This window comes from Varanus komodoensis, unplaced genomic scaffold (assembly GCF_004798865.1).
Source record: "Varanus komodoensis strain SLA01 unplaced genomic scaffold, ASM479886v1 scaffold69, whole genome shotgun sequence".
Classification (NCBI taxonomy): domain Eukaryota; kingdom Metazoa; phylum Chordata; class Lepidosauria; order Squamata; family Varanidae; genus Varanus; species Varanus komodoensis.
Window position 1 is genome coordinate 936,193 of NW_025336334.1, and position 27,890 is coordinate 964,082.

Consider the following 27,890-nt stretch of genomic DNA (forward strand, 5'->3'; position numbering starts at 1 on the left):
TCTGGCAAATATCCTAGGGCATTTTGCAGCATAACCCATTTTGTCTCCTGGTCCTAGGCACTTTTCACTCCAAACATTACCCCCGCCCTTCACTCTCTGGCTTTTTTTCACCTTGGAAATGCTCAAGCGGGGTCATTTTTTATTATAATCATAATTTTGTCAGTCTTTTGCAAGTGCGTTTGATATGCATAGACTTGCTTGTTCAATTTTGTTGTTTATTTCAGCTGTCAAAAGAAGCACTGAAGTGTACTAGGCAACCTTCTAAGAAATTGACGAGTTACAAAGGAAAGAAGGAGCCCATTAGTACAATTCAGAATTACCAAAAATGGAGGGGGGAACCAAAGAAGTAAGTGCATCAAAATGGGGGAGGCGTATCTCCCTCTTGGTAATGTGATACTCAAGCATTTAAGGGTTGAACTGAGAGTACTCCAGAAGGGGGAAATATTAGTTCTCCAACTTTTTGCAGCTCCTTTTTTGAGGACATAACTGCTGTAGTCACTGTAATTTCTTGATATTTCTTAAAAAGAAAAAAAACACCTAAAGGAGGTAGCTGCATGGTATGGATACTAGAAACGGCACCCCATTTGCTCCATTGTGTTCTGCCACCATTCTGGAGTTTATTTAATTAATTTATCGATCACATTTATATGCCACCCAATAACTGAAGCTCTATGCAAAACTGATAGGAATATTTGCACATTTTGGAGGACTGTAAGTGTAAGGGAAATGTGCCCACCTTTAATAAAAGAGCAGCTAATGCAAGTAAACAAATATTTCCTTCATTTACTTTGCAGCAATTAAATTTGCACATACTGGTTATATTGGCATATAAAATGACTCCTGAAACCAAAAATAGTGAAGCAAAAATTGGGAGTTGTCTTATATGACAAAAGTATATAAGCAGTCCAAAATATTGACCTTGTTTTATACATGAATCACCTTAAATGCCAATATATATGATATTTCCCAGGCCCTCCAAAATGTCAAATATTCCATACAGTTTTAAAAAATCTTCATGGTGGCAGAATAAGCTGGAGTAAATAGGATTCCAGCACCAGCAGTACATATACCCTCCAGTGGAACAGGATTCACTTGGTCCTATTTAGTTGCCTCCTCTGGATTTCTAAAGAACTGCCAGGGAACCACAGTAATCACAATAACTTCTTGGCAAAGTAGCTGTGAAAAGTGTTGGAAGGAGGTAATATTTCCCCTTTCTGGCTTAGCTGCAAACTCGGGGGAGTGTGAAAAGCTTGAGGACAGCGGAATCTCTCAGTTCAACACTTAAAATTATTTTATTAAGTGGGATATACTGTCCTTCCCTCTTTCTGTGCACCTACTTCTTGTGCAAATGGGTTCTTCTTTCCCCTTTGTAGTACTTTCTTCCAGTTCTTGTCAAATGTGTGAAAATTAGTATGCAGTCTCACCTTGTCAGTATGTTACCTACTCTAACTCAGAATTCCCTTTGATAGCCGAAACATACAACAAACTGACCAAGAAAGACTGTATGTATCTTACAGCTCAAAGTGCTTTTCAGAACACTTGCAAAAACCTGACAAAATAATTAAAAAATGAATGCATTTCTACAATTTTCAAGTCCCTCCCCTGATGACTTCTCAAAAATGACAGTTCTGGCACAGACAGGATCATGAAGAGTGACAGAGGGTTTACTGCTTCTGCTAAGTGACTTTGTAGCCAGTTCCAAGAACCCCTTCCAGGTTCATATGGCACAACAACCCATTGTGACACAAGCAACCCCTACAATAATCCATGGGTTGTCAGGGTCAGTTTACATCTTGTATAAAGTGGCCTGTTTTCTCTGAACGCAACAAACCCACATGGCTTACTGCCTTCCATGGGTTGTCATGTCATGCAAATCGGGTCAATATCTTTCAAAGATTTCTTTCTAGGTATACAGTCTCATACTTTGTCATTATTGCACTGAACATCTTTTGCCTTCTACAAATTAAAAATTGATACAGATTTCCAATACTTTCTCCCCCACCACATGCAACAAGATTGATGATTTTACTTTATCGTGTATTTCTTCAGCATCTACAGCGACCAGACAAAAGTTTACATTTTTTGCCTGAATTTTTCCTCAGTTTTTTACAACATTGTTAGGTATGTGTAGACTTGAAGGAGATTGCAAAAGCTTCATAATTAACTTTATGTTCTTAGGCTGTAGCCAGTTCTAGATGGACAGATGCCAAGATGTTGAGTCAGTCCCCTGACATGGTGTTCTGAAGTAAAGCCTTCATCCTCTTCAGAGTGGAGAATCTCTGCTTCACTTCTGCCATTCCCATTGGAGGATCAATTCAGGTTCCCAGAACTGTCACTCTTTAAAGTTCTCCAAAAGCAGGCAGTAGAGGTGGAAGCTACCTTTCAAGTGTTGAATTCTGTCCTTCTTCATTTGTTCTCAGTCTGCCCTTCTTCAAGTCAGGAAAAACTGTAGGCTGTTACAGCTTCGCTTAATCCCTGCTGCAGGAATATCTCCTTGTATACTGGAGATGAACTCTCATGCACAATTGTTACACAAAGAGATGACTGGTGAATTTGAAACATTCCTTGATGTGTGCAGCAATAATGCTTAATGCAATTGGATGCACGTTCACCTTCATTTTGCTTCAGAGCAGCTGAGTTCCTTGAAGAGCAAGGTTCTAATGACCTAACCAAACTGTCTGCATTTACAAAGTAGCTCTCCTTACTGTTACAGAATTAGTGGCCAAATCTCTAGAGTAGAAGGTATCTGTGGAATAGCAGCAGTGCTGGGAAGGAACTTGTAGGAAATCACTGTCTGCTTGCAGCATCAGAAGAAATTCCCTAGCTTCACGAACACAGTGTTTTTCAAACTTCCAAGCTGTGATTTCCTCAAATTGTTCTGTTACGTTTCTGACTCAGTGAATGAGATTAACAAGTCCTCTGAAAATTCCTGAATTTTCTTTGTGACCAGGAGGTGCCAATTCAAAAGTTCCATAGAACTATATGTAGTGGATAGGTTACAAGGGAAAGACAAAGTCACAGACTGAGTCAGAGAATGTCCAGAAAAAATGCATGAGGGAACAGTTTGTTAGGGGCAAGATGATTTGGGAATTCAACGAACTGGGCATAAAGGCCACAGCCCTTGTGCTTTCTTTGACCTCTCTTAACTGGTACACAGTTATGCTGCTTTTGAAAAATGGAGATTCCATTATCATGAATTATCATATCCTTTAATAGACAACTTTTCCATGGATGAGTCCAATCTTTTCTAAAAAAAAAAAAAAACCAAAATCCTTAAAACATCATGTGTCATTGGTTCACATTAATTAATTATAAATAGCAGAAATTAGGGAGGGATTAGGATGAAAAATTTGGAGCAAGGTCAAGAAATTGGTTTATTTATAACCTTCCTTTCTTCCTACCAAGAACCCAAGGCAGCTTACAATAATCCTTACCATTTTATCCTCACAACAGCTGTGAGGTAGGGTAGGCTGAAGTCCCTCAGTCAACTTATTCAAGTAGGGATTAGAACCTGGTCTCCAGTCCAACACTTAAATCACTACACCACAATGGCTCTTGCTGGGATACTGAGAAAACTTTTATACAATGGAAAGTGAAGGGTTTTCTCCTCCTCTAATGCCAACTGTTTAAAGCTGTTAAACAGTTTGATTGGCTTCTCTGTGCCCAGACCACTCCCCACTCCAGCCCTCTGCTCCCAGGAAAGAACATTCACACACCTAGAGGCAAACTGAGATGGGGGGCACAAGCCCTGTATCTCATCTTTAGCCATGGAACCCAAATGCATAAGGCATGGGATATTGCATTTTAATTTATAAAAGAATCCAGAATGATCTATGCAGAAGCAATTAACTTTACACACAAATGCTTTGAAGTACTCTGAAATGTCAAAAGCACTCTGCATGATTTAGCTTTGTCATAGGACTGCACTCACCAACCAGTTTATACTGGAGTAGCCTTGGATTGTTTCTATATATGTCAATAAGATATTAGTGCAACTACATCAAATTGACTTACATTATTGATAGATTCAATTTTTCTCACTCCAGTCTCATTTACAGGAGCTTCCTTACATGGAAAAGTTTTCCTATATGTTTCATTAGGAACTTATGCTGCTGCCTTGTCCAATTTGTCTGTTTAGTCCAGTATTGCCAAACCTGATTGACTCTTGCTCTTCAGCAGAGGTTCTGCTACAAGTTTCTTTAAACATGAGATAACATGCATTGAATGTATGACTTTCTTGTGTTTGACCACTGAGTAATGGTCTCTCCAAAGAAGGATGTCAAATACTGACAAATATCTTGGTTGAGGAGCTCCATGTGAGAGAACAATTTGTGTCACTTAATGTATATAGCTCTCTGTATAAGTACAACTAAACAGTACAATTATAAATATTTACCAGTTCATGACCTAATATTTTATTCATAAAAAAAGTTTCTGTGATGTAACTTTGCCAGTTGCGAGTGAGCATGGAAAGAATGGAAAGATGCTGACCTGCAAACCCATCAAAAAGCATCAGTTCTTAACTGAAAAGCCGACAGACCCATAACTAGAATAATGCTTATAGACTACACTATAATCTGACTATATGTTTAGAGTAATTTGCCTAAGTAGCTTGCTTAGACAGCAGCATTGTATAATATATTAGCTGAAGCAAGAACTGTAACTAGTTCTTGCAGCATTTTGTTTGGTAGATGGATAGCTTAGGTGAGCTGGAAGATACATTGAAAATTAAATAGTTAACATAAGTTTAGCATACAGTTTTCTGCTACATTTGGCAGTAGGATTCTAGATCTGCAGTTCCAAAACTGAATGCCTAGATGTATTATAGCATTATAGCTATATGATCCATTTAAATTTATCTTTACATATCTGTGGAAGATTTGGGGGGGTGCAAAGTTTGATATTTTGCCAAGCACTTCAACACGATAAATGAAAATACAATATAAACTTCAAAAACTGCTTTAAATAAATTTAATTTTATCTTAAATACAAATTCATAATGTGGAGAACACAATAGAAAAGAAAGACTGTTCTGTTGCATTGGTCCAGATTACTTTATAGCTGAATTTGTTAGCTAATCATTCAGAATGCTGTATAAACAAATTAAGGTAGATGTGTGATTTCAATAGGAACTGTTGGGTGTATGTATCTGTGTGTTCACCTCTGTCTAAATGTTTTATCCTGGGTAGAAGATGGGTAAGGACTGGTTGTCCTTTAATAGGCCAACCAAAATATCATAAAAATTGATCTCCAGATTTCTTCATCAGAATAGATGTTAAAAAATGGTTTTGTTGGCAGGAGAAATGAAGGAAAAATGATTGATGGTGAAGGCACAGATAGTGTCTGTATGTTCAGAGTCCCAAAGTGAAGTGCAGGAAGAGAGGTCTGAAACATGCAGATTTGGCCCTGCATATAATATGGTGGTTACAGACTGGACCTAGGCTTGCTAAGAGAAAGAAAGGAAACATGTCAAATCCATTATTTTGGAAATACAAAATCCAGCTCTTACTCAGAAGTGTTCCCATGGTGCATCTTTACTAGTGCATCACTAGTCAGTCTTTATATTAACCAATCTGGAGATCATTTTAGATGCTCCTCCATGTACTTGCTAAAGCTAACCAATTTGGGTCCAATTTACCCCTTTTCCTCCCTGCCCTAAAATTCCCTCACCATCCTGCTTCTTCATCTTGCCTGATGAAGAAAGAGATCAAAAGTTCATATATTTTTGTTATCTTTGGGTTAACCTAAAAAATTCTTAAACAAACTGGCAATCTTTGCTTTTTCTGTTTAATTTGGATTGCTATGCATCATTAATTTTAGCATTTTTATCAGAGGTGAAACAATAAATGGGTTTACTGTGTTTTCTCCCTCCCTTTTAGGCAGTTTACCATATGAATACAAGATTGTGATAGCAGGCAACCATGAACTGACATTTGACCAAGAGTTCATGGCAGATTTAATCAAGCAGGACTTCTACTATTTCCCCTCAGTATCCAAACTGAAGCCGGAAAGCTACGAAAATGTACAATCTCTCTTAACAAACTGCATATACCTGCAAGATTCAGAAGTGACGGTGAGGGGCTTCAGGATATATGGCTCCCCTTGGTAAGCATTAAAAACCTTAATAATTTTGAATAATACAGGAGTTTCCTATCCATCTTTTCAAGTTTTCATTAATTGCAAAAAAGGAAATATATATGTTAGCTTTCATATATTTTATAATAAGGCTTTCATGTTTAATTTCAATATCAAAACTTTTATTCCTTTAAAAAGCATCCCTGATCAATCAAGCAGTGGCCTTCATTAATTACAACAGAACAATCTGGCTTACCATGAGCATGCTAACAGAAACAGCTAAACAAACCCTGGTTTATGTAGCTTGACTTCCAAATCCAGAATTCTGACTTCTCTCTCCCCCTAACAAGCCAGAGTCATAAGTTAAGAAAAATCACCCTCATCTAAGGCATACCAGTTAGGACATGACATATCTCCCCAGGTTTCCCTCTGGGAGCAGTTTCTGATGCACTAGGCCATTTGAACTCCTCAGGTCTTCGACCCCCATTTCAGGATGATGGTGAATGTCTTCCTATCCAAAGAGAAGGTAAACATCAAGCCCTACAGATCTGTATAAAGAGTCCATAGATGTTCAAGCACTCTGACCATCTTTTCATGACATGCAAGCCAGAGAACAAGGCATCTTGGTACCCAGATCAACTGTAAATAAGATGGTCATTGAATATATTGTCTTAACATACAGGTCCAATAGGTGGTCTTCATTCCAAGTAATTATGATTCAACCAAAGCAGAGCATCTGTCTCTGGCCTCTTGAAGGACATATGTAGCACATTCCATCTTCAAGTAACATTACAAAAGATGTACAAAAGAGGTAATGTACAAAATATTACCTCTGCAATTTATTGGAAGATTCTCAGCTAGTAAGAACTATAGTATGGGATGACACTTCTTGTCCCTTGGATGAATGTAGGCACCATATGTGGAATACCTCTATTATCTACTCTCTCACTCTGCTGACCAAGAACAGGATGTTCTTCTTCATGGTCTCTTTGCATCACACATATGGGCTCTGCACCTTTGTGGAGCATGTTGGTGGGAAGATTTCCAAGCTAGACTCATTCTGGTGGGGGCACCTTCTAAATATACCAGGGGTAGATAGGGGAGGTGCTCCCACCATTTTCCCAGTTCTCTTCCAACCTTTATTGTGGGTGCCTCAGGACAATCTTTCCTAGCATCTTTCGTGTTTTCCCTATGCTTTTTTTTTTCAGCCTCTATTGTGTTTTGGGTTCTTAACTCATTCTCTAACTAGTTCTCTCGTTTTCCTTTTTTGAAAACCCTGCTTTATCGCTAGTTAAAATAAAAAAACTTTAAAAAATCTCCTTCTATTGCCATTTTCTTTCCAAGTATCCCCTTGTCTCTGCTACCATTTTCTTCCTTCTTTTCCAATGGCACTTCAAGTGCCTTTTCAGAAGTGCATCCATTATGGGAGCTGTGTACCTCCAACAGATGGGCACTCACTGTGCCTCTTCTGTCTCAATGGAGAGCACCATTTGGAAGCCTGCCCTCACTGCCAAGTGAAGCAGGCCCAGAAAAAATGGGTGGGGCGGCTCCAGGATGAACTTTGGAGCTGCTCCCATATGGCCATTAGACGCGACCATGGTGGTGGCACCTGAACGCCCATCTACCTCACAGGCCATTCCATCTTCCTGCCTCCTTTGGTGGTTACCAGGGTCCACTGTCCTCTTGGGTGCATGGATGAGTGCCAATGACCCTCCATGTGCAATATGATTTAGTAATTTTTTTTAATTGCATTCTGATAGTGCAGGAGGACACTCTTGTCCAGAGTAACTCTAGTATGAATTGTGCTGTATTGTAGCATTCCTGTGCATTTTCAGAAGCAATTAGAAGCTTATACAGTAATGTGAATATTTGTAATATCTTTTTGCTATTCAATAGCCTGAGTGGTTCACAACAATATAAATGACATTTTTTCACAATTAAGTTAGTACAGAGAAATTTATAAATATATTTGGGCTATAATCATAACCTTGGAAATGTAATTGAGCTCAGTTGAACCAATGTTTGCATTATCTTGGTTAGGTTTGAGCTATACGGTTTTTCAGTATACTAAATAGGCAGTATAAACTCAACACACTAAAATATATTTTAAATATATTTAATTTTGTACCTGCTCATTTTCCTGAGGGTAAATTCTTGAAGTGACTTAATGTTATGCTGTGTAATGTGCCTTTTGTGCATCAGTATGTTGTAACTTACTGAGTAAAAATCCAGGTTCTATTTATTTAACAGAGGGCCATAGTGTCTTTCATGCATTCCACTGTTCCATACAAGTACAAAAACGAAAAGAATAGCATGTGCTACTGGATACCGAATTCAGCTTTTTTGATAGAAGTACTGTTGGTGGGTGATATGTCTGACAGGTTGGATGGCCATTACTCTGTCCTGGATGGGGCTGCACTCCTCCTAAAGACAGGGTTTGCAACTTGGGGGTGCTGCTGGACCCAGGACTATCTTTAAAAGTTCAGATGGCCTCAGTGACCAGGAGCACCTTCCTTCAGCTGTGATAAATTTAACTTTACCCCTACCTGGACAGGTAAAGCCTCCTTACAGTTATGGATGCACTTTTAACATCAAGGTAAGATTTCTGTATTGCACTCTATATGAAGCAGCCTTTGCAGATGGTCCACCATATTCAGCTGGTTCAGAACTGAGCCATGCGTTTGATAACCAGTACCACCTTGCCAGCCCATATTACACCAATTCTTTTCAATAATCATTGATTACCAGTTGTAGCCTGGGCCCAATTCAAAGTGCTTGTTTTCACATGTAAAACTAAACATCTTAGGACCTGGCTACCTAAAGACCCTTCTCCTGTATATATCTGCCTGATCACTAAGATCTGAGCAGGACATCCTTCTAAAGGCGCCAACCCTCAAAGAAGTTAGAGGGGTGGCAAATAGAAGAAGTATCTTCTCGGTGGCTGCCCCCCTCCCCCCACACACACTTATGGAATCAGCTCCCCAGAGAAATTCACTTGGTGCCAACACTTTCTAGTGCCAGGGAAAAACATCTCACTTTTCTAGGTGTTTCAATCAATATTTTTAACAGTTAGTTTTAATGTTTATATTAACCATCATCTTGGTTGTCCTCCCAGTGGTTTTAATACTGACCTAATTATTGTTGCTGTGGTATTAACTATTTAATGTTTGTATTGTATCAGATTATTTTAACTGTTTTTAATGTGCTTGGTATTTTTAAATATTGTAAGCCACCCAGAGACTCCATTGGGGTGACATATAAATGCCTGCATAAATCAATCAATCAATCAATCAAGCAAGCAAGCAAGCAAGCAAGCAAGCAAGCAAGCAAGCAAGCAGATGGAAGGATTGGTGAAGTGGCTGGTGACATCTCAGACAAGAGTTTTAGTAACTGGAAATAAGATCCAGTGGTTTCAGGGTATTCTTTAGTGCCTTGCCAAACTTCCTGTGCCCCTCTGAGCAAAATCAGGATTAAAAAAAAAACAGGTCACAGAATATGGCTGTTCCTTTACTATATTTACTGTAGCCTACATAAAGGGCTAAATATGAATAATCAAGGTGAGGGTATTTGTGTGTGTGTGTGTGTGTGTGTGTGTGTGTGTGAGAGAGAGAGAGAGAGAGAGAGAGAGAGAGAGAGAGAGAGAGAGAGAGCGCATGAGCAAGAGCACATACACTTTAAGACATTGTAACATTTCCTGTTATTTTTTAAACTTCAGTATTTATTGTTCTGAGTTACTGTTTTTTACATCAGCCTGAGATGTAGGAAACAAGTTGTCAGACCTAATGCACATACCTCAGTATGAATTCTAACAGTGTGAATAAACTGTGAAATGTATTGGGTTTTTAAAAAATGAAAATTGGCATTCACCAACTTGTGCTTGTGCTGGGTGTTAATCTTCCCCACCTGCTGATTGTTGTGCATTTATCTAAATTTAAAACTACATTGCACTTGAAAAGCAACCATTTATCTCAAATATCCAAATTGTTTTTGTATTTTTTGCATATCCACCTGCTGTGTTTCAGTTCCATGTTCCAAATTAATTTTTTGTCTCGTACACACACACACACACACACACACACACGTGACCAATACAAAACTAAGATTGGCATTCAGACTATGAAGAGAACATATATCATTCCCAATAGTAATGTTTTCAAGCTTACCACTTGGCACCTATTACTAATTCGTAAGTCTAATGTAAACATAGTAATTATCCTTTGAGAATATTTTTGTTAACTTCCTTGGTATCTTCATAGTTGGCAGCACAGGTAGGTGCAGAAAGAAATTGTAGCAGAGGTGCAAATAAAGGACTGTCAAAAGTAGCTGTAAAGAATATATTTTACTGTTATTGTTACTACTCCTACTCTTATTCATTAATTATATTTATATCCCAACTTTTTAATCTTTCAAGTAGCTCAAGGTTGCTTACAGGCTGTCTCCTTCTTCTCCTCTCAGTTTTGTCCTCACAATAACAACCCTGTGAGGTAGCTTGGGCTGAGGGTCTGTGACTGGCCCAAAGTCACCCAGCTGACTCCATGGCTGAGTGGGGACTGAAACCAGATCTTCTGAGTCCCTGTCCACTTTTAATCATGGGACCACCCTGGCTCTCTATTGTATTATCATTCATTTCTATATCACTCCTTACCTGTAGCTCTCTGGGCAATTTACAACAATCCATAAGAAAAAAACAATAAATTACAATAAAAATAAGTCTTTGGCAATGCTACACCTCAGCAAAATTTTCAATTAAACCTTTTTGTTAGATATATTTGAGCATGACCTTACTCCTTCTGGTGGCAGCTACCATCCTGAATAACTGAGCAGATTCACCTCCTCTTTCCAGCTTCTGCTCGGTGTATAGGTGCCTCTGCCAGAGTCAGAAAGAAATAGGTTCATCAAGGATATTTAGTAGTTTGGGATGCAGGGAAAATGGGGCTAGCATCATGGTTCTTCTCTGTAATTGTACCTCATTTATGGAACATCCTCCCCAAGGAAGTGTGCCTGCTGCCATCACTGCTAGTTTTCCAGCCCCAGGTAAAGGTATTTTTCTTCAGTCTGATATTTTAGACCTATTGGTTTTAACACTGTTTTTTAGTTTCTGTTACTGTGTGCCTTGTTATATTTTTTGCTGCTTGCTAGTTTTGCATTGTTTTAATTGGATTTTATGCTTTTAACCATTACTTTATTGTTCTTTTCCTGTTTTATTGTAAGCCACTCATTGGGCTATGAGGCAGCATATAAATAAAATAATAAATAAATTAACTAGGTGTTTTGCCAGGGGCAAAAGGTTCTTTTAGGATCCAGAAGCAACACAGGAGGATTAAAGTCTAAAAATTTTTATTCTAAAACAGGCAAACAGATATAATAACATGAAAAAGGAAATACAATACCAAATAAACTGGCTTCCCTCTATCAGCTGTTCTCTCTTTCTACCTTAAATCTAAGCGTCAAAACAGTTAACTAGCCACATCTGCTGTTCCCGGCTCTCGCCGTGATAAGCTCCGCTGTTACTTTTCTGCATTCCAATGCTGTACCATCCTAATTAGCAAGCAGCTTGCTGGGTGGCCTCAACAGAGTCGCCAAAGGTGAGGCCCAGTCAAGGTATGAATCAGAAGACAATTGTGTTACACCACCTATCTCCTCGGTATACAATATTTTCCTCTACACTAGGCCTATGATTCATCCTGACCAGGGGCTGAAGTCAAAGGCATTTGGAAAATGCTTGAGAGAGGATTTCTAAATGCCGCCTAGTTTGGCTGCATCCTTTCAGAGGTAGATACAGTACCAGGTACACAGACTTTGATTTTATTAAGAAGGAAAATATTTGATGTGTTTGCAGGCAAAGCAGATAACTTCTTGGTGGATTTTCATATAAATGGCTAGGGGTGTTTTGATCACTGTTTTTGAAAACGATGTTACTTACCAACATAAAACCACAACAGGTAAAACTTAAAATGTTGTGGGTTGATACAAGAAAACTCAAACAGAAACCATGTTGTGTCTTTTACCAAATAAAAGGCTTTAAGAGGAAGCCCTAATGATTGTATAGCTTGATAATGAGATTGATGAGAGATTGCTTCAACATTTATTAGCAGAAGTAGTTATTTGTGTGGTGTTTGTTTTATTCTACTCATTTCTTGTATGCCGTCCTGAGACGTCTGTAGTGGACTGGTTAGAAAAGTTTTTAATGAATGAAGGAATGAATGAATGAATGAATATTTGATGAGAGAGAGGATGAACAGGTCAGGTTCAAATAAACCAATGACCAGCCTAATCCATTTAGAAGATATTTGTGTATGTGTTCCTACTCTGCCCAACTGCTGTCACTCTATGTACATAGTCCAATTAGTATACTGAGAATAATATAGATCACCAGTTTTGAAGTGGTACATAGATGAAGCTGGATTTGTATGGATAGCACTTAGCTGGATTCAGGTGGCAAAGCAAAGGGAACAAAACTAGGCACATAGACTTAGCTGGGATTAAAAAATGGCCTCAACTTTACTGTCTTTCACTTGTGCAGGCTTGGTGGTGGCATAGGATTTCATTTGCCAGTCTACTTACTGTCTGATTCCCCTGTCTTTACTCACATGTCAAGAGTGCTGGTGGTGGATGGCAGGGACAGGGGTTTATACCATGGCATAAACTGCTGATGTGAATTCCTTTCTCCTACTGGAGACATTACCAGTTTGCAGCATCCATGCTGGGCTGGTCTTGGTGCTGTTTCCCAAGTTCCCTTATGGGAATCCCCAACTGGGAGAGGTGGGAGCCCAATCTTGCTTTTCCTTACTAAAGGTTCCCGCTCATTGCCTGTCACTCTTACATAGCTGTGGCAAATGTTATAAACTGTTGTATACACAAAGAATTTACATTGCCTGATCAATTTATTTTCAACATAATTAATCACCTCCTCATTCCAGAATGAGAATACTCCCCCATTTGCAATGGGGAAGACATTGCATAATTTTGGCCAATAGGTATACAGTTCAAAATCCTTCCCAGCCCCATTAACTGGCAACTATTTCTGCCACCATAACGTATCTTGTTAACAGGAGCGAGTGGGTTGGGCAGTCAGTGATTGTAGTGATGAAGTCATGCCGGGGGTGGCAGGGGGCTGCTCTTAGGGACCTAAGGCTGAACTGGTGGGAGAACAAAGGAGAGACAGTTCACTAAGGTGAGTCTGCTCCTTACTTTCTACTCTTATCAAGTACATCATAGCACAACAGGCCATTGTTCACAAGCCTTTCCTTCCATTGCTGTTGGCTTGTATGGTCACACAAATCTTAGCTTCCTGGTAAACAGGGAACTCAGCTTACTTCCATATTCCTCTTCTGCTGAACAGAACAGTGGGTATGTGAAATCATTCCTTTTCTAACTGGTCTTCACACAGAAAGAAAGTGTGCATGTGTATACATACACATGTGAACGTCACACATATATAGAAGTTTATATATATATGTCACAAAACATACAAACAATAACAAATTCAACATTTGATTAGATGGATAGTGAAAATTCAAAATACTTTTTGTTGTGGTACAAAAGTTAAATAAACAAAAATAAGCTGACACTTGTTGATTGCATAAGAATTTGTTCTGTGGTGCACCTCACTGCTTCCAGAAGTCTCAAACTGCAATAGTTGAATGGACTCCATCTGTAGGCAATTGTAGTGTCACATGTTCTCTTATTCAATACATCTGTTTCTGAAAGACCCCAGAATTTGTTGGAGAGCTTATATACAGTAAACAAACAGCATCATGATGACCAATAAAAACTGTTATACTCCAAGGTAAAGTTATGCAGATGCACTAATCATGTTTGGGTTATTAAAAGCACTGTTAAAACCATTACTGTAAAACAGAAAGAATCTGGTTCAACCTCAACTCTGCCTAGACAAAGCTGCCTACCAAAATTCACAGGGTAAGGAGAGCATTAGTCAGAGGAGCAACCAGGAGGCAAGTGCAGCAACTTTGAAGGAGATGGAGAGATTGTGGCTGAGCCCACATAGCTAAACCATCCATGGGACACCTGTTGCCCAGATGTTCCACAAACCTGGACTTTACAGAAAAGTGGCAAGGAGAAAGACATTGCTGAAATATGCCTATATCCAACTGAATTTGGAGTTTGCAAAAAGGCATGTGGGAAGCACAGCAAACGTGGAAAAACATTCTGATGGCAAAATTGCACTTTTTGGCCTTGCTGCAAAATGCTGTGCTTATTGCTGTGAAAGCACCATCCTCATGGTGAAGAGTGGTGGTGGTATCAACTTTGGACATACTTTCCCTTGAGAAACTGGTAAGGATTAAGGGCAGGAAAGATGCTGCCAAATAGGGGGCAATTCTAGAGGAAAATGTGTTTCTGTCTGCAAGAGAAGCAGAAGGAGCAGAAGTTCACCTTCCAGCAGGACAATTATTCTAAATGCAGAACTACAGTAGCACTGGGCTAGTTCAAAAATAAGGATCTTCATGTCTTAGAATGGCCTGATCAAAGCCCATTCCTCAATCGGACTGAGAATCTTTGGCAAGACTTGACAGTTGGCTATTCAGCAGTAGTCGCCATCCAACCTGACAGAGCTGGAGCATTTTTTCCAGGACAAATGAGCAAACATTGCAGGATCAAGATGCACACAGCTGGTAAAGACTTATCCAGGAATACTCTTGGCTGTAATTCCTGCCAAAACTGCTTCTACTTGATTGGGGGCAGGGGCAGGGATGGGGCAGTGAATACTTGTGCAACCAAGAAGTGCTAGTTCTGTTAAACTTTTGTGACACAATGAAAACACTTTGAATCTTCACAGTGTTTACTATCTTGCGTTCATCAAGTGGTGACTGTATCAGTTGACTGCATTTCAATTCCAGTTTGTAATATCCACCACTACTTTTGCAATTGCTGCCACCAATTACTTGCCAGCAAAAGAAAGGGAAGGAAATTTCAAAAACTACAAGAGGTGAGTTCTTTGCCTTTGCATTATTCCTTCATTCCTCCTTTCTGATCTTTTCAGCAATGTTTGTGGATTTTAATGGCACCTGGAACATGACCAGTAGTAACAACTTTGAGAACTACAGTGGTACCTCGGCTCACGAACGCCTCAGTTCACAACCAAATCAGGTCGCGAACAGAAATTTCATAAAAAATTTGCTGCAGGTCGCGAACTCTGCATTGGGTGACGATCACGAGTGTGCCTGCCTTCCCTGCGTGGGTGCGATCATGGCCGTGCTGGAGGGTGGGGGGAGATGGCCGCAATTGTGCCTGTGTTCCCTGCCCGAGCGTGCCCACACCTGCCTCCCCACCACACGCCCGCCTCCCCCTGCATGCCTGCGTCCGCCTCCCCCACATGCTCCCACGCTCATGCCCTCCTCCCCTGTGCACACCTGGGCCCACCTCACCCCCACGTGCCCATGCCCGCCTCCCCCCACCCCCCTGCACGATTGTTGGCAGGGGGGGAGATGGCCACGATCTTTGTTGTTGTTTGTCACTTTGCTTCAATTTTTTGTGAGTAAAAAATATAGTTGCAGAACGGATTAACCTTATTTACATTGACCCTTATGGGGAAATTTGACTTGGCTCACGACCAATTTGGGTCACCACCAGAGTCCTGGAATAGATTAAGTTTGTGAGCCAAGGTACCACTGTATATGATGGCCCTGGGTATTGACTTTGCAACTCGTAAGATAGCAAACCCATTAAAACCCCAGAAAGTCACAAAACAGGATGGCGACTCATTTGCTATCAGCACAGCAAGCACTTTCCGAAACTATTTTGTTCAGTTCAAAACTGGGGAGGAGTTTGAAGAAGACAACAAAGGCTTGGACAACAGGAAATGCAAGATTGTGGTGACTTGGGATGGTGACAAACTTGTATTCAGACTGGAGAGAAGAACAGAGGCTGGACTGACATTCCAAAAGAAACTGGACAGCCATCTGAGTAGGATGGTGTCACTTGGTGGCCTGCAACCACAGGATGTTGGACCCGATGGCCTTCATGGCTCCTTCCACCTCTACTATTCTATGATTCTATGATCCTATGATCCTTTTCAAATGGGAAAAGGGAGAAAGCTGTAGGAGAATGTGGGAGCTTCAAAAGTTTATCTCCTTTTATGAGCCCCAGAATTTTGTTTCTGTGTCTTGTTTGGGAGATTTTACTAGCAACTTATACATACTAATAGTCATAAACACATTCATATGTAGAGGAAGACTTGTTAATCATATACTTGACATTTCTATTTTATGGGAACAAGAATAGTATAAAGGTAGTAAACTACTTACAATTTGATGTTGGCTCTGCCTTCTTCAGCTGGTATACACGTAAGTTAACAGCAAGAATAATCACAATATGACAATAAGACAAACATAGTTGTATTTCAAAATGTACATACATTGGTTAATTAGATATTTGAGGAGATGCATTTCTAAGGCTTTTTATATTTAAATTCTGTGCTAGGTTTTCCAAAGTTGGATTTTAAAGAAAAAAGGAACCATTGATTCCATGTCATGCTACATGTTGAAGGAAAAACCGTGATTTTTAACCATCCATCTGAGTGATGAGGATTATAATGAATATTTGAGGCTAACATGGTTTTTGAGGTAAATGGAAATCCTGAGTGTGAATAATACATTCTACTTGCTATTTCAAATTGAAGCATATCATACCCATTTTTATTTTAAGGCAGGAGGTTGGCATCTTAAGTTTGATGAGGCTGCAGTATTCTTTGGAGCTTAGGGAAGATATTTTATTTCAGGTGTTCAGTAAATGGAGGATAAATGTGGCATGTTCTTTAGCTATTTTTTAAAAAAGGAAACATGATTAGCTTGTCAAAAATATTAATTTCAGCATGGAATACACTTTTCATTTTTGTAGAAGTAATGGACTGACATTTTATACCCGTTTTATAGCTATTAGGATCTCCATTTTGGAAGGCTCAATTTTTCTTCCCAAATCTTCATAACAGTGCCATTTGCTTTGAAACATAGAGTATGGTTAGACTAGTTACCCCTCAAGAAATATTTTAGACAGTTTATTATATTCATATGTATACCAAAACAAAAAAAGTCTTCAAAGCAAGCCTTAAATTGCATGCAGATTTGCAATTTTAGCAACAAGAACAAATAAAGCAAAAAAAAAAAGCCTGAAAAAATGGGGCTAATCAGCTTATCGTATTTTACCGATGGAGTTATACTCTGCTCTGAAACACCTATGACCATGTATACTCACGTAGATTTTCAGTGTTGGCATAACTTCACTTCAACTTTGCATTTGGACAGTTGTGAAGATTGCTTGGGACCATGTGGAATGTCCCTACCTACCCTTTGCTGGCCTAAGCAGATATAGTTTGGGGTGCTGATGCATCTGTCAGGCTAACACTGTCAACTGTCTGATTCTCAAACCATCTTTCACAGGACTGAGGTAAAGTCCTTCATCTGGACTTCTTCAGCCTCAGCTCAATGGTATGGCTCACCTCACGTGGGAGCAGATCTCTTGTCCAGTGTTATTACAGCAAGTATTTGTGCAATTAATTATAGCACTGGCAACTGATGCAGACACCTGCCCATGTTTTGCTGTTCTGGATTGTTTTTTCACCCCCCAAAATAGGTGTCATTTCAGGCTTGCACATTCTAGTTGACGACTGTTTGTGCTTTTTAACCTGACAAACGTTTTATGCAGATTTCAGTTAAGATGTTTCCCACATTGCATAACACAGGACTTAGGGCCTCTTTCCAAGCACAGTTTCAAAAGCATCCTTTCAAAGAACTTGTCACATGATCTCTTCAGCTTCTGGGAAGGTCGCATTCCTGCTGATCATCACATCCTCCAGGAGGAGTGAAGTCAGCATGTTTTGGCAAGATCCATCATTCCTTTCCTGCACAGGGAGACAGTTATCCTTAGACTGGATACTTCTTTCTACCTTAAAATGGTTGCAGTATTACTTTAATAAGGACATCAAGCTTCTGTTTTCCTTCCATCATTTGTAAACTGCCCAGAGCCTATGGGAATGGAGCAGGATAGAAAAGTAAAAAAAAAAAAAAAAAAGCTTTTATAGTATTTGCTCCATATCTTGGGCATTCAGGTATTGGCCTTTTAACTGGAAGGACAGGGAAATTTAGGCAGTTCAGGATGCCTTTCTTCATAAGGGCCCCAAGGAAGTCTCCATTTAATACTTGTCATGCTAGGTTTCCTTTACTGTTCATATGAGCTAACTAACCTGTCCATCCTGGATTCAGTGAGGCTGCATCTACCAGAATTACCATAGCCTATACAGTTTTCCTTCAGAAAAGGGCAGTTGTGGACCTCTGCGGAGGAGCTATGTTTGTCTGCCAGTACTGTCTAGATATCAGGGCCTGGTCTGAAGCCTTCTCTATCTATTACATTTAGCTATTATATTTATATCCTATTTTTCTCTGTCTTTTGTGAAATCCAAGACAGCTTACATGGTCTTTATCCTCCCCATTTTATCCCCATAACAACCCAGTGAGTTAGGTTAGTTTGAAAGTCAGTGACTGGCCCAAAGTCACCCCATGAGCTTCATGGCTGAGTGGGAGCTAGAATGCAGATCTCCTGAGTTCCAAACCCTTAATAAATGTCTCTGGTATTTAACCCCACCAATGAACTGGGCTGCAGAGGGACAATAAAGAAAAAAAATAAATAAATTGCTTTCTGTCAGCCTTAGTGGTTATCTGAGCAGCCTCACAAAACACCTTTCTATCCTGTTGCAGCTGCCGTTATGGCTTGGTGTGGAGATTGAACTGAGTGGCAAGGCAAGAGCCAGGCTACCTTGGTTATGACTGCTGGGTGAGGGTTGGGCTCCTGGCCAAGCTCTAATGCAGTAGTAAAAGATCACTGAATAGGGCTCTGTGCATGTGCAGAATTCACATGTGTGCCTCATTACAGGTCGAAGGCTTTTCACTGTATGCAGTGTTCATTTCCTGATCAATACTCTCGTAGATAGTCAAGTCTCAAGACCTTCATTTCAGGTTCCAGGAGGTAGCATTCTTTTGGTGAAAGGAATACTAGGAAAAAACTATTGTCCGACAAAGAATGTTACCCACAATCCAATGTATGCTTCAGTAGCTGCAGTGTGTGCAATGCCTGTTGCATGGAATTCATGCACATTTAGTTACATGAATACATGTGGGAGACAAGAGATGTATCATTCGCTATACAAAGATTTAACTTCTAGTGAGAATGGTAGAAATTCACACTAAGGTAATTTTAACTCAGTATCACTGAAATGTAATAATAGTTTTAAAAAAGTTTCCTACATAGAAGGGAAATAATAAGCATTTCAGCTTCCTCCTACACTACTATTTCAGGCACCCCTCAGTGTGAGCACAACTTATTCTGAGGGGCTGTCAAAGGGAAAACTCTTCTAAACATAGCCCCTCCTCTAATCTGGAATATGGGGAGTAATAACAGTGGACTCTATTTTCATTGGTCAGGTAATTTTTAAAATCTTTCTAATTACACACAATTTTTTTCTCATGAAAGGAAACCTGAAAATACAAACTCTTATTAGTACCTTTTGTTCTGTTTCTGGGTTTTCTTGCTGCTGCCCAATCACAAGTACACTTAAATCCTAGATTCACTCCTTGTTTTCTAGGGATATCTCCCTACCTCAGAGAGATAATAGTGGCTTCAAATGAATCAGAGGTGGGTCATTCTTGTTTTATCTTCATAGTCATATATGAAAGAGAGAAAGAATCCCGAGATTTCAGCCACAAAACTATTAAAACAGACTCTGAATTTACAGTTTCAACAAAACTTTTTAATATTTTCTCCCTGTGTGGAAGCAACAGCTGTTCATGAAAAAGCAATGGAGAAATCAAAATTTTACCAGTGCTATGATAGGGCACTGGAATGTCCACAATGAAACAAAAATATGGCAACAAAACTAGAATTTATGTTTTTTCTAACTTACAAAAGTTACTCACATAGCAATGGTACTTCTTGTGCAGCAGTTACCCATATTAACATGCTTAAAAACCATGATCCAGTTTTAGAAATTTTAGAAAACTGCTTGCAAAGCAGGGAAGGAAAATTATCACATACTTAGGGGACATCTAATAACTTCTACTGCAACTATGACTGAATGCACACTGGGTACAAACCCATTTCTCAGAGTCTCATGGGGCAGCTGTTAATGAGAACAGAAGGCTTTCTTCAAAGCTTTTTCTGCCTTCTAGAGAACTGGTGTTTAGGAGATCAACAAATATGCCCAAATGTACACTGTTCCTTGCCCTGTTAGAAGGGACGGAGGCTTTGAAGAAGGCTTCAGGATGCTTTCTTTTCCAGATTACACACACATCATGTACACTTGAGGACTTGTAGCTGAATCTTTGAACTGACTTGGAAGTATTTCTATACTGCCCCACAGTGAAAGCTGTCTGGACAGGTTAGGACAATGCCTCAGAGCATATAGTTTCCTAAGAAGGGAAACCTGGTGCCCCCCACCTCCACAACTAGGGTGATTGAAGGTTAATGAAATGGAATGCATATTAGATCAGAGAGCTATAGACCTTTCAATTTACAAAAATACTGAATTAACCTTTTATGAATGGGACAATAATCTGTGTTCAGCTTGTGCTAATGGTAGTGAATTAATGTTACCCCTGTTTTGCAAACATCTAGTATATGACCTCCTTTACAGTTTGATATTACAATTTGAGCAAACAATTTGAAATTGACAACAATCACTTGGGCAGATGGTACTGTTTATTATAGGAAGTCTCAATGGCTGCCACATGTATATTTGCAAAGTTTACATCACAGGAGTATGACAGTTGTGATATTTCTTTATTAGATATAGATCTCATCCTTTTCTGTTAAAGAACTCAAGGCGGCTTACATCATTCTCCTCCTCCTGCTCTTAGTCTTATCCCCATAACGACAACCCTTTGAGGTAAGTTGGGCTGAGAAACTGTGACTAGCCCAAAGTCACTCAGTTGGCTCCAAGACCAAGCAGGAACTAAAACACAGATCTCCTGAGTTCTAGGCCTTCACTTTTAACCGTTATATCACATTGGCTCTCAGATAATTCAGAAATATCACATAGGAAATAATGATGTGCTTATCATGTATTCTTGGACTTTGCTATGTACTCTGCTATTTTGTTTCTGGATTGCTCCTAGAAAACCAAGTCACTGAACAGTTTCAGATGATCCCCCTTTTTTCTTAGGTTTGAAAAGGTTTCCTGGCAGCTAAGAGATTTCATCCCAGAACATTTCTTCCTGAATGTGAGATTTTACATTAGTTCAAAAATTAAAAGCAGAGCTCATTCTAGGGGTGGTAATCTCAATAAAAGAAGTATTTCAATTTGTATGTTAGCTGGAAGTGGAGTTAAAGCAGAAGTTACATGCAGCATTTTCTCTGGCACTATATTATTCAGCAGTGCCTTTCCCCAAGATCTCAATTTTCAGCAAGGTTTCTTTAAAATTGACTCCTGTTTAGTAGAAGTTATCAGCAAAAGTTTCCTCCTTGTAGTTTCAGCAGTTTTATTCTGTTCTGTTCAGTGCAGCTGAGGAATTACTAATAGATTGCTATCATTACACAGGGCTGGCAGGGATACGACTTCCAATCAATATTGGTTTTTTTTATTATTTTCAAATACTGTTATTTCAGTATGAATGCTGTAAACTGCCCAAAGAAGTTTGGCTATGGGTGGTATAGAAATGAGATAAATAAATACATAGTAAAGGGAAAAGTAATACTGAAAGAATGGCAGTAATTTAGTCCTTTTCCCCCAGGAAACAGAAGCAACTAGTCATCACTGATTCCCTGGCTAAAGTGAATAGTCATCAAGAAAAATAGACTGATGTTGCAAACAGGAAACTATCCATTTAAGGCACAGTAGCCCTTTAGAACTTTTGTTATTAGTTGCAAAGTTGCGTCCGACCCATCGTGACCCTGTGGACAACATTCCTCCAAGCCTTCCTGTCCTCCACCATCCCCTGGAGTCCGCTTAAGCTCACATCGACTGCTTTAGTGACTCCATCTAGCCATCTCATTCTCTGCCATCCCCTTCTTCTTTTGCCATCCATTGTTCCCAGCATTAGGCTCTTCTCCAGTGAGTCCTTCCTTCTCATTAGGTGGCCAAAGTATTTGAGTTTCATCTTCAGGATCTTCAGTATTTATTTATTTATTTATTTAGAAAATTCTGGACTGCCCCATTCGCCGAAGCCTCGGGGCGGCTCACAAAGATAAGCCACTTCTAAAGAGCAGTCAGGGTTGATCTCCTCTAGGACTGACTGGTTCAATCACTTTGTAAGTCCAAGGGACTCGCAGGAGTCTTTACCAGCACCACAATTCAAAGGCCTCATTTCTTCTGCACTCAGCCTTCCTTATGGTTATGGTCCAGCTTTCACAGCCATACATTGCAACTGGAAAAACCATAGCCTTGACAATACGCACTTTTGTCGGCGGGGTGATATCTCTGCTTTTTAATATGCTGCCTAGATTTGCCATAGCTTTCCTCCCCAAGAGCAAGCGTCTTTTAATTTCTTGGCTGCAGTCCCCATCTGCGGTGATCTTGGAGCCCGGGAAAATAAAATCTGTCACTACCTCCATTTCTCCCCATCTATTTGCCAGTAAGTGATAGGACCGGATGCCATGATCTTTGTTTTCTTGATGTTGAGTTTCAAGCCAACTTTTGCACTCTCCTCTTTCACCCGCATCAAGAGGCTCTTTAGTTCCTCTTCACTTTCTGCCATTAGAGTGGTATCACTGCATATCTGAGGTTATTGATATTTCTCCCAGCAGTCTTCATTCCAACTTGCTATTCAACTAGCCCTGCCTTTCTCATGATGTGCTCTGCATAGAAGTTAAATAGGCAGGGCGACAGTATACAGCCTTGCCAGACTCCTTTCTCAATTTTGAACCAATCAGTGGTTCCGTGTCCAGTTCTCACTGTTGCTTCTTGACCTGCATACAGGTTTCTCAAGAGGCAAATAGGATGGTCTGGTACTCCCACCTCTTTAAGAACTTGCCACAATTTGTTGTGATCCACACAATCAAAGGCTTTAGCATAGTCAATGAAGCAGAAGTAGATGTTTTTCTGGAACTCACTAACTTTCTCCATGATCCAGCATATGTTGGCAATGTGATCTCTTCTTAATCTCTTCTAACCTTCTTCTTAATCTCTTCTGCCTCTGTTAGGTCCCTGCCATTTTGGTCCTTTATCATGCCCATCTTTGCATGAAATGTTCCCTTCATATCTCCAATTTTCTTGAAAAGATCTCTGGTGCTACTAGTACTAGCCCTCTGCTCTTCCCCAGTAGCACATTGGACACCTTTCGACCTGAGGGGCTCATCTTTCAGCGTCATATCTTTTTGCTTTTTGGTACTGTCCATGGGGTTTTCATGGCAGGGGTAATGGAGTGGGTTGCCATTCCCTTCTCCAGTGGATCACGTTTTGTCAGAGCTTTCTGCTATGACCTGTTGGTCTTGGGTGCCTCTGCATGGCATAGCTTATAATATCATTGAGCTACATAAGCCCCTTCGCCACAATAAGGCAGTGATCCATGAAGGGGCCTTTAGAACTACAAAACTGGCCCCATTGTTACTGCATTTGTTTGTATGTTTATTCATCCATTCGTTCATTTAACTTGTGCGTTTTTCAATACCCAAGCTCCCTGGGTGGTTTACAAGAGTTATATTTTATTTTAGCATAAAAATCACCATTAACTAGGTCTGAAAACACAATATAGATAAAAGTGAAATGCAGAGATTTGGTAAGTGTGGTATGGATTATCTGTAAAAAGTGAGAGGACAAAGGATTACAATTCCAAAGAAAAGGCTAGATTGAAATGAGCCTGATTCATACTGAGTATATAGACTACGAAGTTACAGTATATATTTAGGTATGGTACATTTATAAACTTCTCACTGTGATTGCTAGAATTTCACACCTTGTACTTATTTGGACAATATAAAACAGAAAATACAAACTGTGTGTACTCTGTGTACATCTGTTTGTAGATCATGTAGATCATTGGTGTCTTATCTCATAATTAATAATTTTAGAAATGGAAAAGGAAGAGAAAAATAAACTAGTTGAGGTGTATCTTATCGGTTTTGTACCAATATGGTTCTCATTCTTTATTTTAGTTAGAGCTTTTTCCACAGATGTTCTGCACTTCATACTTAGCAATTGAGTGCATAAAATGATTGCCTTGAACACTGTGAACTCCAGTGATCTGAAAGCTCTTTTGGGAAATAGACCCCTGATGGCCATTCACTCCTGGAAGTTATCACTTGAAGCTATAGTCATCAGATGACAATTACATATATTTAAACCACCCTAAGTTTTCATGCAGCACAGAAAAATGTGCATACATTCTTGCCCTCTCCAAACTTTATGCTTGGGACTTCAGGTGTGTATATGAGATAGAAGACAACTGTTTTCTAGGAATCTGAAGTAATTTTGAAAATCTCCTGGTCTTTAACATCTGCTAGCAGATTAGTGGGGGTGGGTTAATGCATACCTGGCTGCAATGCCACAAATTTACAGGGAAAAATGCAAAGCTATTAATGGTAAGGAAAGTTTGGGTAGTAATCAAGAAAATGGTCAACATGTGAGTTGAACCATACCAAGCACATAAACCACACATTATGTATTTACTTGGTTTTGTGTATGATTTTCTTCAAAATATGATGCAAACATTGATAATGGAATGTGATTTAGAGTGTATCTCCACTTCAGACACAAATGAACAGCAGACAGAAAAAATACCAGGGCAAACAAAACTTTGATTGGCTATTCAGTTAATATTGCTTGGTTGTTCACTTGTTCTGATGGTTTTATGTGTAAGAAAATTTCAAAAGTACATCAGATGATTATTTATGTGATATGGCATGGCTTTTCTTACTTCAGCAGAAAGATTTAAAACCTTATTTTAATTTAAAAGATATTCTAATACATGCTAATAGTATAGACACAATCTAAATTATTTTGGAGGATTTTAATTATTACATGCATAGTTAATATAATGTAGTTCCATTCTCAGTTACTTAAAAGAAAATAATTGAATTTTCAGAGTGAGTTAAGACGTTTACTCCATTCAGCTGTCTTTTAATTGAAGGACTACAGAATTAGAGACCTATAATTTCACTATAGGGAATTGCTCCATTTTCAAGCAGTTCATAAAGCACAAGAATGAAAAAGCTATCCCCCAAAGCATTTTTAACTTTTTTTTCCTCATTTCATTAAAAGTTTAATTTTATGAGGGACATCTGTTTTTTTAAGCTAAAGGTGTTGTTTTGTGTTTATACTACAAACTGAGAACTTCTGCTACCAATTGTTCTAAATTAATAGGGTCTCCATTCTTGGGGTATAGTCCCACTATAGTATATGCATGGATAAATATCATTTACTTCAGTAGGATTTATCTATTATGACCTTAGTCATAGAGCACAATCCAGTGTTCTGTTCACAGTCCAGTGAAATATCCACAATATGGATATTTAAATTTTACTGATTTCAGTGGAAATCACATGTAATGCTCAACTGAATTGCACCCCTAAGCATTCACTCCTAAACCATTAAACCAGTTGGTGGGATTCAAAGATGCAATGCAATCTCTTCATGTTTACCAAGATGTAAGATTCAGCATATTCAGTGGGACTTGCTCCCTTAAATGTTCAAAGGATTAAAGCTTACTGTTACTTGAGAGTAAGCCCCACTGAATTCAGTGGACATTACTCTTTTAATGCAACTACCTTTATCATTTTTCTCTCCTTTTCTAGCACTTTTCAACTGATAATTTGGCAATTGATTCTTGGCAAGTGTGCCCAGACATGTCTGTATGCAAACTCACCTTGTAGATTTCCATGTAACTTCATGACTTCTCTGGCAGCTGAAACATACAAGTAAATTCAGCAGGCAGGATGACTCATATGGGATAGCTATAAGAGCACACATATGCTTCTAAAATTCCCCCCACCCACCCCCGGCTCCAAACACATTTGCAGATTTTGGTATCCGGAAAAAGTGACAAACCAGGAACAGTCAGTCAGAAGTGCTGCTTAGACATGGGTAGAGGGACTATTGCAGCAACAAGGATGAGGTCACAAAGAGCAGCAGGCAGTCTTGCCAGTTTTGTTGAGTGGCTACTGAGTCAGCCCTCTAACATACTGAAACAGTTCTCTCTGGTGCATTGAACAACCCCTAGAATCAGCTGTGTGGGTTATCAGGGTGGTAATATAGGTTCAGATGACACAATCACCCATTGTGGGTTGTCATGTCATGTAAACCAGGTCATTGTCTGAGAAGGATAGGGACCTTTATGAATGAAATACAAAAGCAATCTTAAGAAATCCCAACAATATTAAGAGACCCTTACAAACAACAGTTCTGAATTTCCAGTTGGCCCAAGCAATCACCTGTGGTAACTCAGTATCTTTCTACAGGCTCTCCCACCCCAGTATGAATTCTTTGTGCTTTGTTACTTACGATTATTATTTTTATCACTGAGAAATATAATGAGTAATTAATTCAAAGGATGTTGCTTCCCATTTTATATGAAGTATAGTTTTAGAGTCATTTGGATTGTTAGAATCATCTGCCTTCCTCTGACAATGTCCAGTGATGTGCATCAAATAAAAGTTTAACACACATTTCTTTTAAAAACATGTTTTGAAGGGTTCTTATCAATATGCTCATTTAACAGCATTGCTAACCCTTTTCATCTGTCCTGTGTAATTTGAATCGCATCAGACCAAAAGCAACTAACTGTCGTGATCTGTGAAGTACTTACTGATTTTTTCCAGCTTATTCAACTTCTCTTCAACAACCCCTTAAATAAATAAATAAATAAATAAATAAATAAATAAATAAAGGAGCTGATGGACTGAGGCTTCTCAGAGTGCATGATGGGAAATCCTAGGTTCAAATAAAGTTTTGCCACTTTTTGGAGAGTTAGGGAAATAGAAATTGGTCAGAGAAATTAGTCAAAAGTCAGTGAAATAGAGATTAAGATGTACTCATGTAATCCATTTTTGAGATGCTGTTGTAAGAGGACAGTGTGCACTTAAGGCAGTCGGAGTAAAGCAGCAGAATGCAAGTGCACTGTAATGATGCATCCATATTCCATAATGTGCTTGTGTTATGAGCTGCCCAGAGGTGCTGTGGCACAACTGGGCAGCATACACATATTTATTTATTTATTTTATTTATTTAGGGGACTTCTATGCCGCCCCATTCGCCAAAGCCTCGGGGCAGGTCACAAACCATAAATAAATAGAATTCAATAAAACAATATAAATTAACAGTATAAAGATAGATAGATAGATGGATAATATGGTCATATATGAAAATGTTTAATGGCTGGTGGTTAGCAGTAAAACAGAATAAAATTTTGTTTTATTATTTTTAAAAAATTAAAATTTAAAAATTAAAAATAAAATAAAAGTTTAAACTACAAGTGAAAGCATTATTTTATAATGGAGAAGCTGACTGGGTCATTTGTGTGTTCAAACAAGCTGGAATCAGTTTTGTTTGATTTGAAGATGTGAATGCTTCAACAGGGGTCTGCAGATTGTAGTTGATTGGTTGTTGCCAGCCATTATTTCTTCTGTCCAGCTGTAAAGTCCAGTCCTGCCTAAGTGCTACAGTACTATTTACAATATGAGATTGGTTTTAAAATCAGACTTCTACACAGATCTATGTTAATATAATGAACACTATTTTAAAGTATTGTTGTTGTTGTTGTTGTTGGTAAAACAGGGCCTTGGAGTCATTATCAAATGTGATTAGCGTGGAATTCTCTGCTTTCACATAATTACAAAATTTTGTCTTGGCATAACTGTTAGAAATTCGCACAACTTTT

The 27,890-nt window shown here is 39.1% G+C and overlaps 1 protein-coding gene across 1 annotated transcript in view; it reads left to right on the plus strand.

Moving 5' to 3' along the window:
- Positions 1-27,890, plus strand: part of MPPED1 (metallophosphoesterase domain containing 1) — a 101,003-nt gene that overhangs the window by 14,259 nt on the left and 58,854 nt on the right. Inside the window, exon 3 of the mRNA XM_044450890.1 lies at positions 5,880-6,105. Coding sequence (XP_044306825.1) covers positions 5,880-6,105 — 226 coding nt within the window. The remainder of the gene's footprint in view (positions 1-5,879; positions 6,106-27,890) is intronic.